At 45.6% G+C, this 12,249-nt stretch overlaps 1 protein-coding gene across 1 annotated transcript in view; it reads right to left on the bottom strand.

The window, feature by feature from the left end:
• Positions 1-12,249, bottom strand: part of tmem94 (transmembrane protein 94) — a 51,965-nt gene that overhangs the window by 12,552 nt on the left and 27,164 nt on the right. The window contains exons 12-20 of the mRNA XM_066704850.1: positions 11,549-11,653; positions 10,808-10,981; positions 9,634-9,852; positions 8,500-8,815; positions 7,882-8,052; positions 3,006-3,108; positions 2,193-2,410; positions 1,545-1,726; positions 622-760 (exon numbers count right to left, since the gene is read on the bottom strand). Of these exons, the coding sequence (XP_066560947.1) occupies positions 622-760; positions 1,545-1,726; positions 2,193-2,410; positions 3,006-3,108; positions 7,882-8,052; positions 8,500-8,815; positions 9,634-9,852; positions 10,808-10,981; positions 11,549-11,653 (1,627 nt within the window). The remainder of the gene's footprint in view (positions 1-621; positions 761-1,544; positions 1,727-2,192; positions 2,411-3,005; positions 3,109-7,881; positions 8,053-8,499; positions 8,816-9,633; positions 9,853-10,807; positions 10,982-11,548; positions 11,654-12,249) is intronic.

The raw sequence follows: 12,249 nt of genomic DNA on the forward strand, positions 1-12,249 counted from the left end.
ATTGTATCTTCAATTGATTTTATGGGATTAAAGCATAATTTTTGCATACCTGCCAATAGAAAGTGGCAGCATTTTATGTTCTCAAATGCTTATTTCTTCTAATAAATAGAACTGCTGTCAGGTACAGGTTTTAATTTTGATTTAATCCAGCTCTAGATTTACAATAAGACAAACACCCAACTCAGAGGGAGACAGAGAGACATAGATACATAGAGACAGACAGAGACCGACGCATGCCCAACTCACACGGAAGAGACAGATGGATATACACCTAGATTAAATATTAAACAGACAGAGTTCAGATGCTGGACACACAGCCATTTCAGGGCCCGATTTTTCAATGTTGCTACAATATTTATTCAGTGTATATCCAGCAGTTTTTTTTTTTTTAATTTATGAAAATATTCAGATCCTCAAATTAAGACCACTCATTGGGACTTCCTGCAATCCTTTTGTGCGAGAAGATACCCTGTTACATGTATGTTACAATAACTCAGCCCTCACTCAGCAAATCTCCTACCAGGATTGGAAAAGACAGTGAGACAGACAAACACACAGACAGACGCCCATCTCAGAGCAGACCCACAAATGCCCTGCTGTGGGGGGGCAGTAAGCAAATACCTTGGTGCAGGTCATCATGCAGGGAGCCAGCATGGCTGGGGCTGGAGGGGGGCAGGTCACAGCCATGCCCGTCACCGTTGGGTGTCAGGGAGATGTGGCAGTTCCAGCCTGTCTCCAAACCCATCTTCTCTGCAAACACCTGCAGACAATGGTGGACAACAGCACTGAGAGAGAAGCACTCTTGGACTCAAATGTACTTCCTAGGCAGGAACAGCTATAAAAGAAGAATTACTAAATCCTTTTCCTAATCAGGAAAATGCTGATAAGAACAGTAACAGGAGGCAAACTACTGATGAGATCAGAGTGTCATTCCTTGTTTTAAGTATCCTGTGACTTAAAACTCTAAATAAGTTCTCTAGTAACAGAAACACAACTGAATAGAATATATATATAATCATCAGCCTTTATCGATCTACTGCTGGAAAGGCCTCCCCAAGGTATTTCCACTTCTATTGATGTACAGCGTCTTTTCCAAGCCATGCCAGCAAATCATCATCTCTCATTTTCCCATCTTTTCTGTGGCTTTCTTCTAGGTCTTTTTTTCATTTCTTGGGATGCATTCTATAGCTAGTTTTGTCCATCTTTGTTCTGTTATTCTTGCAATGTGTCCAGACCATTGGCACATTAACCTTTTCACTTTTTCAATGATGTCCCATACTTAGGTTTGTGGTCAGATCAGATGCATGTATTTGTTTGTCTCTCTCCTTGTAATTTCTAGCCTGAAAATACATATACCGTATTCGTCCTAAAAGACATGCAACCTCCTATTTCATATTTTGTTTTCCCCCTGTGATATCCAATTTTGTCTTTAATTTGTCTTTGTGATTTTCTACTTGTTGGGTGCATGACCCAAGGTTACTGTTGCTTATGTACTGTGAACAGAGCAGAACCCTGGCCGAGACCGCGGTGCGTGGGGCGGGTACCTTGCTGCGCAGCTCGTCCTCCATGGAGAAGTAGACAAAGCGGATGCAGGCGTTGACCAGGGCGTCGATGAGCCGGACCGTGTCCAGCCGTGCCTGGAACTGCGAGGACACCATGCCCATGAAGATCTGCCCGCTGAGCGCCTGGACGCAGTCCTCCCGCTCCACCGGCTCCCCAATGCCCTCTGCACGCAGACCGACACACACACACACACACACACACACACACACAGGGGAAAGGGCACAGCATCAGTACATCGACACAAAACAAATACTAATCGCATCAACACACAGTACCCACAATCAAGATGACTAGAAAATCAATGTATTCACTGCTACACATAGACAAGGCAAAAAAATGTACAAAATCTGAAGCTTGTGAAACAGACTTTGAGCAGACAATATTCAGGTATTCATAAGGCTTTCCAGTGCTTGGGAAAAGTCAGACGACACCACTATCAACACAGTTTGCCATTGTATTGGAAATAAAGTGCAAGCTGTAGTAAGAAAACGGGAAGTCCCATTTTACACTAAGAGTTGTGGGTGTATGGGACAATATGTCGGATCATGTTCGGACACCCCTCAATGGTTGACTACTTTACAAACAGTAGGGTTGTTTTTGTCATTGAAACCACCTCACCACGTGCCTACCATCAGAGCTCCAGCTGTTCCTGCGGCTGCCGTGCTTGATGGGCGTGGTGCCGGGCAGCTCGAAGCTGGTAAAGATGGTGTTCTGGCCAGGCACCTGCACCAGCTCCACACACTTGCCGTTGAGCTGCGGAGACAGGGTGCACTGCATGGGCTTGTAGGCGAAGGCTGAGCAGTACCCGGACAGGCAGGCCCGCTGGTAAAAGTCTAGCACCTTCTTCCTGCAAGATCAGCACAGCAAAAAGTGAGGGAAACACTTAGCAGTGGGCACCCCACATGTTCCAAAACATCTTCCTAAGGCAGAAGTTCTTGTGCTGTGACAGAAGCACTATGGGATATTATTCTGATATACACACACACATACATGCATATATATATAGACATACACACACACACTGCCTATAGAAAGTATGCACCTCCTTTAAAATTCTCACCTTTTGTTGCCTTATAGTGTGGAATTAAAATGCATTTTTTTGTTTTCCATTTAGCTACAGATCCTATCATTTCACTTCCAAGCAAAAAACATTCCAGAAATCTGCAGAAAATGTATTATAAAAGATAAGTAAAATAAAAAACAGCTTGGTTGCATAAGTTGCAATAGCAATCCTAAATGATCTCAGGTGTAAGCAGTTCCTTTCAAAATCTCACACTGGTTCAGTTCAGTGGACTTTCAGGGTAAATTCAGCAGTTCCTGCAGGTTCCCAAAAACACTGCTTCTCCAGAAATAAAATGAAGACTCAGAATCCACAGTCCACATTGTTCTGGGTTCTCTTTCTGTGATCCTGACAGAATTCAACCTGTGCCTGCATCACCCACCTGTCAGAGCCGGAGAGGGGGTAGATATCGGCGCCATCCCAAAAATCAGTGCAGGCCTCCAGGATGAGGTCAGCCGAGCCGTGAGAGAGCATCTGAACGTTATCTGGAGAAGGGTACAGAAGGCTCGGAATAAGAATGACAGGAGCAAGGCTTATTTAATGGTATTTAGTGTGTTTCTAGGTATTAAAACCACCTAAAACTGTTCTATTCAATAGTGAAGTAGTATATTGTAATTGTTTTGCTCTCACTGTACTGTACTGGGTATGGAAATATGCCAATAAAAAAAAAAAAAAAAACTTCCATATACTTGTTTAAATAAGAACATTTTTAAATCTTAAAACTCAGTGACAGAATTCTGGAGAGGGAGAAACCCACACAGCAATACCAACAGAGGCCAGCCAAACATACAACCCCCCCACACTGGAGCACACATACCACGACGCCGCAGCACCGGCCAGCCCCCCATCACCCAGCCTCCCACCCACCCCACGAGCGCCAGGCACAGCACCCATCAGAAGCCGCTCAGCTACGCCGCAGCCCTGACCCAGGCCGCCCCTCCGGCCCCCACCGAGCTGGGGGAGATCAAGCAGCTGCTCAGCCTCCTCTGCTCCAGGCTGCTGAGCTGAGCCAGAGCACTCGGGTAGGGACGGACAACCCCACTTGTAAATAATTAAAAATAAATACCTGTGTACATACAATGTAACCATACTTTACATAAAACTAATAATTATTATATTTGAAATTCTAGTTTAAACAAAACCTTAGATTAAAAAGTTGTATTGTTGATAGGCATTTTATTCCACCAAGTACAATGTTAGCTAAAATGAGCTAATTTACAGTAAGCTGCTGGAACATTCAGGGCCTGAACTCCTCGGCTTTCAGGCTAAAGAGCACAGACCCTGAATTCATTAAAAGCATTAAGAAATTAGATATCATAGTTCTGTTGGAGACATGGTGCCGTGCAGAGGTGCCCACACACTGCCCCCCGGGCTACAGGGAGGTTATTGTGCCCTCAATTAAACTGAGCACAGTGCGGCGTGGCAGGGACTCTGGGGGGATCATAGTGTGGTACAAAGAGGAGCTGGCCAACCACATCAGCCCAGTCAAACAGGGCCCAACGCACACATGGCTTCAAATTAAGAAGGGAATAGCCCAGTGTGAGAACTATATATACCTGTGTGCAGAGTATACCCCCCCTCTGAATCCCCCTATTACAATGAGGAATTTTTTAACACCCTCCACACAGAGATCAGCCATTTCCAGGCCCAGGGGAATGTGCTGCTCTGTGGGGACTTCAATGCCCCGACAGGCACCGAGCCCGACTGCATCGACACACAGGGAAACAGCCACGTGTTCGGCCAGGCCCCTCTGTACCTCACCCCCACCACAACCCAGAGGAACAACCCCGACGGGGCGGTGAACAAGAACGGGAGAGAGTTAGTGCATCTCTGCCAAGCCTTGGTCCTGTACATCCTTAATGGTAGGATCAGAGGGGACTCTTTAGGGAGGTTCACGTATTGCTCAGCTCTTGGGACTAGTGTAGTCGACTACGCCATCACTGACATGGACCCCTCCTTCATCAGTGCATTCACTGTCAGGCAGCAAACCCCCCTGTCAGACCACAACCAAATCACAGTGTTCCTGAAAAGAAGAAGTCAGGCCAGCAACACACAGACACAGCCCAGTAAGCTGTATAACCTTCATCAAACATACAGATGGGCTCCAAACAGCACAGAGGAATTCAACAAAGAAATCAGTTCTACAGAAATAACAGACATCATCAACACTTTCCTCAGCTCACATTACCAACCTGACGTGACAGGACTAAATCTGGCCATAAATGATATCAATCAAATATATCAAATTGCAGCCACAATGGCAAATCTTAAAAAGACAAAGAAAAAGACCAACCAGAATCACACACACACAGAGACATGGTTTGATGATGAGTGTAAATCAATACGAACAAATTTAAGGCACCTATCCAATCAAAAACATCATCAACCACAAGACACAGAACTACGCCAGCAGTACTGTGAGACCCTAAAACACTACAAACACACCCTTAAAAATAAAAAAACAGAAACACACAAACAAAACACTCACAGACAGAGAAATCTGTTGACCAAAACCAGTTCTGGGAAATGTGGAACAATTTAAATTCAACAAAACAACAAGAATTGGCAATACAAAACGGAACCATTTGGAAAAAATACTTTGAAAACCTTTATAAAGATATCCAAAAAAATGATCTGACACACAAACAAATTGAAACCAGGGAAAAACTTAAATTACTCGAACAATCAATTAAAAATAATCAAAACCCAATTGACTCTCCAATCACCCTACACGAACTATCTAAAAAGCTACAGGCACTTCCACCCAGAAAAGCCTGCAGCCCGGACAGCATCAGCGCTGAGATGCTCAAACACAGCAGCACACAACGGCAGGAGGCTGTGCTTAAATTGTTCCAACATGGTCCTCAGTACTGGTTACTTCCCTGACATCTGGAACCAGGGGCTGATCACCCCAATCTATAAGAGTGGAGACAAATTCGACCCTAACAACTACCGGGGCATCTGTGTGAGCAGTAACCTGGGGAAGGTGTTCTGCAGTATCATCAACGCCCGGATACTGGCCTTCCTTACCGAGCACAGTGTCCCGAGTAAGAGTCAGATTGGCTTCCTCCCAAATCACCGCACTACAGATCATATTTACACCCTACACACCCTCATAGACAAACACGTCCACCAAAAAAGTAAAGGCAAAATCTTTGCCCGTTTCATTGATTTCAAAAAGGCATTCGACTCCATTTGGCACGAGGGACTTTATTACAGAATTCTTCAAAGCGGTGTAGGGGGTAAAGTCTATGATATTATAAAATCAATGTACACCGAAAACAAATGTGCAGTAAAAATTGGCAACAAAAGAACAGAATTCTTCACTCAGGGGCGGGGAGTGAGGCAGGGCTGCAGTCTGAGCCCAACACTGTTCAACATCTACATCAATGAGTTGGCAACGGTGTTGGAGCAGTCTGATGCCCCTGGCCTCACCCTAAATGACACAGAAGTCAAATTCCTGCTCTATGCAGATGACCTAGTCTTGCTGTCGCCCACAGAGCAAGGGCTTCAGCAAAACCTGGCACTACTAGAGCAGTACTGTCAGGCCTGGGCCCTGGCAGTAAACATGAAGACAAAGATCATGATTTTCCAAAAAAGGCCAGACCTCAGGGAAACAAATACCACTTCACGCTAGATAACACTACCCTAGAACACACCTCACACTACACCTACCTGGGCCTGACTATTAGTGCGTCAGGGGGCTTTAACCTGGCAGTGAAGACGCTCAAAGACAAAGCAAGAAGAGCATTTTATGCAATCAGAAGAAGATTCTATAAAATTACTATTCCAGTCAAAATCTGGCTCAAACTAATTGACAGTGTGATCCAGCCCATTGCGCTGTACGGTAGTGAAGTATGGGGTCCACTCAGTCAACAGGACTACACTAGGTGGGACAAACATCCAATAGAGACCCTGCATGCTGAACTCTATAAAAACATACTGCAGGTACACAGGAACACACCAAACCACGCATGCAGGGCAGAATTAGGCCGCTTCCCAACCCTCATTAAAATAAAGAAAAGAGCACTGAAATTCTGGATGCACCTGAAGAAAAGTGAGACAGACTCACTCCAGTACAAGGCCCTCCAAACCCAAGAGCTCAGCCCTGAAAAGAGTCCCCTGAGTCAGCTGGCCCTGAAGCTCACGGCACTGACCCCCGCTAATACTGCGAACAGAGACCAGCTTCAGGTCAGCACTGCTTACCTGCCCCCAATTAGAGTCAACCAAATCATAAAGATAACCAAAACCTCCTATCTGGAACATTGGAACAATGAAACCAAATCCCAAAGTAAACTGGATTGCTATCGGGCCCTAAACAGAGAATACACCCTGGCAGAGTATCTCTTCACTGTCAGAGATACGAAGCAGAGACGGATCCTGACCAAGTACAGGCTCAGTGACCACAGCCTGGCCTGAGAGACGGGCCAACACAGGCAGAGCTGGCTGCCCAGAGAGGAGCGGCGCTGTGGTCACTGCGAGACAGGAGAGGTCGAGACAGAGATGCACTTCCTCCTCCACTGCAATAAATATGCCAAATTAAGGGACACATTCTTTAATAAATTCATAAATATTACAAAATCATTCTCTGAATTGATAAATGAAAAAAAAAAAAGCTATCCTCCTGGGGGAGGGACATACAGCCCCCCTGGCCACCCAATATGTAGCCACCTGCCACAGCCTGAGGGGCTCACTGTGAAAACATACATGAGCACCAGCTGTAACCTGATAACTATAAATAAAGTAAATGTACATGTCTATTAAGATTTTATTTATAAATTATAATGTTACTGTTTCATTTTTTTTTTTTCTTACCTTTTATTATTTTTCAATGTATGTATATAATATCAACTGCTTTGGCAACACTACGAAACTGTTTGTCATGCCAATAAAGCACCCTTGAATTGAATTGAATTGAAATGGAATTGAGAAACCTGTAAACCTGAATAAGGGGGTGGGACAGCAGAACAAACAGCATGACAAAGCAGGTGAATAATAGAGCATGACAGAGGGGAAGATTAAGTGAGAGCAAGCAGCAAAGTCACAGAGAAGGAGAGAGTATGACAGTGACAGACAGATACAGACAGGGAAGTAATAGGACAAGGGAATGAGTGATTTGCAGAGGGAGAGACAGCTACACAGAGAGAGAGAGAGAGAGAGAAGATGCGAGACAGAGACAGGGAGCTGGTGTGTGAGAGAGCAGGAGGGAGCCATCGACTGTCTTGAGTTGTAATAGGCAGGAGGGGCGAGGTGCTCACTAGTAGTGGTGTCACGGACGAAAAGACTAATAAGGTGGCTCATGGGTGGCTGTCTCTTGGTGAAGTGGAGCAGTTTCCGAGGCGCATCCTTGGCCACCTCGGCCGAAGGCAGCTGGTACAGGGTAAGGTGGTTCTCCTGCTTGAACAGCTCCTTGGCTCCTGGGGTGAACCCTGAAGCACAAACACATAGGTAAGGGGGGGCCTGGACACAGCACAGACAGCCCTGACACCTGCAGCCACAAAAATAAAAAATAAAACATGGGCACACTGGAGACACAGGATATGAAGGATCTGGTAGATCACATCTGTCTGGACATATAAATGTTAAAAGGTGATTGATTAACCTTTAAGGTGGCACAGTGAGAAGTCCAACCAAAAAAGGTTTTAATTTTGCTAATTGGGTACAGTGTCTTGCCTGACCTGTTACTGCAGGAAAGAAAAATACCCAAATTGTGATCTGAAAACGATCAGGACCAAGTGAATAACATTAAAGTTTTAACACCTATGTTTAAATCTATTGCTACCAATCCCTGACAGTTTGCAATTTGCAGGACACATGAGCACATGAGCAGTGTTGGGATTGAGTAGGGAAGCCCAAGCAGCAGGGGGGACTGGTACCTATGAGGCGGGAGAGCTCACAGAGCCCCCAGGGCACATGCACAGGTAGGACAGAGCCGTGGGTCTCCTGCAATGCCATGTTGGACAGGTGGTCGGAGAAGCGGCAGAGCTGTTCAGTCACGTTGGCATTGCACAAGTTCAGCAGGATGTTGAGGCCCAGCGGCTTGAGACTGGGTAGGTGGCAGTGCCAGTTGGAGTCGTCAAACTGGATGCTGACGGGGTTCTGCTGGTCCTGGGACAGGCTCAGCATCTCCAGGTGGTAATCGCAGACAAAGTCCTCTGCCTCGCAGCCCAGGCCCTCGCTCTCCCCAAAAAACTGAAATACACACACACACACTCCCCCAATCAGCAAACAGTAAGCATTCTTCAAAAACCTAACACCTTTATTGAGTTTTGTTTCCTAATTAGGATAAAGAGCTAAAGAGAGTTAACTAAGCATGACAGTAAAACATTATAAAATCAGGCTCAGAGTGTATCCCCTGATCAATGCCTGAACTTTTCCAGGACATGTCTGTGGTTTTCCAGGCAACTATATAGCCATTAAACCCATCTCCACTATAGGGAGGGGAATGATCCTTATGGGTTTGTGTCATCACTGAGTTACATGGACATCCGACATGGACCTTTAACTCTTAATATTGAAGATAAGACAAGTTGTCTTGCATAGTTAAAGCTGATTTATCTTTCAAATTAATCCTCTCTCGGTTTCTCCAGGATCCCTTGTGTGGCTCCAACAATGAATCATGGGGTTTTTAATGGTGTCTTCAACCTTCTCTTAGTGGCCCTCTGGAGAGCCATCACCAGGCAGTAACATTTCAGTTTTTTTTCCCTATGGTGCAATTAGTGGGGAGCATTAGCATTTCAATTGCTTCCATTCTACAGACCAACACAGCACTGGGATTGTCATTTTGTGGGCTTCACTGGACTAGAGTTATATTAACTAGTCTGGCAGGTATTTAATTAAGTAATCAGTCCCTTCCAATCTGCTCCAGGGGGAGGTTTACCAGCCAACATTTATGTTAAAGGCCATCTTTACATTTGAAAGTCTCTGAGCGATTTGAAAATAAATTAACACCACATTTTCAAAAACAATTACAGACATTAATTGCTCAGCATCGCAGTATGGATTTGTACCTGCGAGGGCTCCTCCTCGCCCCCCTCAGTGTCCCGGCTGAAGCTGACGTTGGAGCCGGAGGGGTGCTTGGTGCGCCGGGTGTCTGGTGGGGGGCGTCGGGGGCGCATGGTCTCCGAGGAGCGTGCCGTGTCATGCGAGGTCTCACTGGGCTCTGGCTCGGGGGCGCTGTGGAGGGGGTCCAGAGCGGGCATACATAAGAGGGCATCTGCTTCCTGGGCCTGAGGACAGAGCAGGGCCTGCATTAACGCCATGATGACTTAAAAAGCCAGACACAGACCTGCCCTGTTATCCAGGTTAGAGTGGGTCTTTGAAATCACTAACTAGAACAAAAATATGAATACATTAGATACAATGCAAAGATGATGGCATTAGGCATAGTGAGGGATGAGAGCAGATTTTATAACCTCATCTCTAAATTTAGTCACCTGGATTGTTGAATTGGTGTTGTTAATCGTGGAGGACCCAGCGTGCTCACGCTGCACTACCTGTTAATCACGCTTCACTGTGACCCCACAATGTACTGAAATACTGGCCAGTTATGCCACGGACTCCACCGTGATCAATTTAAGCTAAATTAAGACATTGACATTCACTTATTGCTCGGCAGAGATTACACTGAACAGGGCTAAACATGTGAACTGCTTAGAGCAATTTCAAATCTAATGATCAGTTATTTCATAAAACAATACTATAGTCACACAAACATCTAAATATATAATATACATTTTAATCTTGACTCTATGGTGTACAGTGAGAGAGACAGCGACAGAGAGAATTTGTTTCAGGGGTAGGGGTGTAAGCTTGCTCCAGAAAGTGATGTCACCAGAGGTCTTGGCATAGACTACTAGAATAAACTTAATTAGCCTGCACAGAACATGACAAAAGCAACCGAACCGCACATAATAAAGAGAAGAACAGAGTCAGATCAATTGGTCTTTTCATGAAATACTGCTAAGTAGGCCGTGAAGTCAGATAAGGGGAAACCCTAAATGAATACCACTAATTTCTGCTACGGTTTTAGCAGAGCTTAATTCTTCAGGTTAATTGAATCCAAAATCAGAAAGAGCGCTGAGAATAATGGCCACTGCAGCTCCAGTGTCTTGTGTCGCATTAGTGACATAGTAAGTGTGGCCCCAGTGCACTCTCCCATCTACCACAAAGCCATGCGCCCACCTCGTCTCGCTCCTCCTCCCCATCCAGCCGGCAGAAGGAGCCCACGGAGAGGTCGTCTTTCAGGTCCTCCTGGCTGCCATGCGGCAGCTCCACCCTCCCGCTGAAGAACAGAACTGTCTCTGGGCTAGGGTTGGGCCAGGACAGGATGCCCTGCTTGTCCACACAGCACAGCACCTGCACAGCACAGCAGCACACTCAGCAAAACCACCAGCGGACTCAGGGACTTAGAGCCAGGCCTGGGCTAGAGCTCAGAGACTACATTTCCTGGGTTTGAATTTTTATCACACAGTCTAAAAATCTAATTAAACAGGACACTCCCAAGGGGACGTGTATGTGTTGCAGTGGTTACGCATAGGTTTAGGAACTGAAATTTCTGTTAGGCCTTGACTACATGTCTAGAGCCTGTTTAGGCTCTAATGACTACAATTCACATAGTCAATCTCAGAATGATGTGCTTTAAGCATGAATATTTACTAGTTTAAATTTAGGATTAGATTCAGAGGTGCGTCTCTCCACCTCCTCAATCCCTGCAGAAGTGATACAAGTGACCCCAAAGATAATGTTTAATCACAACATGAACACTTTAAATGAGAGATTTCCAGATTTCGATCTGACTTCAGTGAACATATTTCTTGCTCTAGCGATGAAGAACTTACAATTTGCTTCAAGTATTGCTTCTACAACTTGTGGGAAACATAATACAAGAATAGGAACGTTTCTAAGCCGGGGGATGCTACTCACAGTGACAGAGCCCAGGGTGTGCAGCAGACTGGAGGTGTAGCACAGCGTCCCCGACTGCCCCCTCAGGACACTCAGGAAGTGCCTCCACACGCAGCGCAGCATCTCCTAACAATCAGCCACAAGACATCAGGTTGGGCCAGCTCAGGAGACAGCACCGCGTCCTATCTGTGATCATTCGCCACACATGCCCAAATGCTCCCCCCGAGCTACTGTCTAATGAAGGCACAGGGTCACATATTGGTCTGAGCCAACGGGTCAAGACTAGGGCTCCAGCAGGAACTTATTAAAACAAGAAAGAGACATGAGGGTGCAGCCTTCTGTTTTGCGAGGGGAGGGGGGAGAGAAGAAAGTACCCACTACCAAAATGGTAATGCCTAATACAACCTTCTGTGGGCCACTTATAAAATCATAAGCTAGGAGGCTTTGTAGTGTCCCCTAACTCCTACCACTTGCGTACTGATCATTAATTGTACAACTAACAAGAAGCCTAGTGGTGATAGTGGTCTGTGCATCATAATTGTGTGATGTGCATCACGTGACCTACAGGGCAATACATTAAAATACACAAGGGACACGTGCATTTCTAATAAATTAAGCACTTTAGGAGGAAAACAAACAGTAGCAAATCACACTTCTGGAAAGGAAAGGGGAAGGGTTAAACATGGGGGGAGAAAATGCACCAAGAATCCCTTCATGAGGCC

The sequence above is a fragment of the Amia ocellicauda genome, chromosome 5, assembly GCF_036373705.1.
Source record: "Amia ocellicauda isolate fAmiCal2 chromosome 5, fAmiCal2.hap1, whole genome shotgun sequence".
Taxonomy (NCBI): domain Eukaryota; kingdom Metazoa; phylum Chordata; class Actinopteri; order Amiiformes; family Amiidae; genus Amia; species Amia ocellicauda.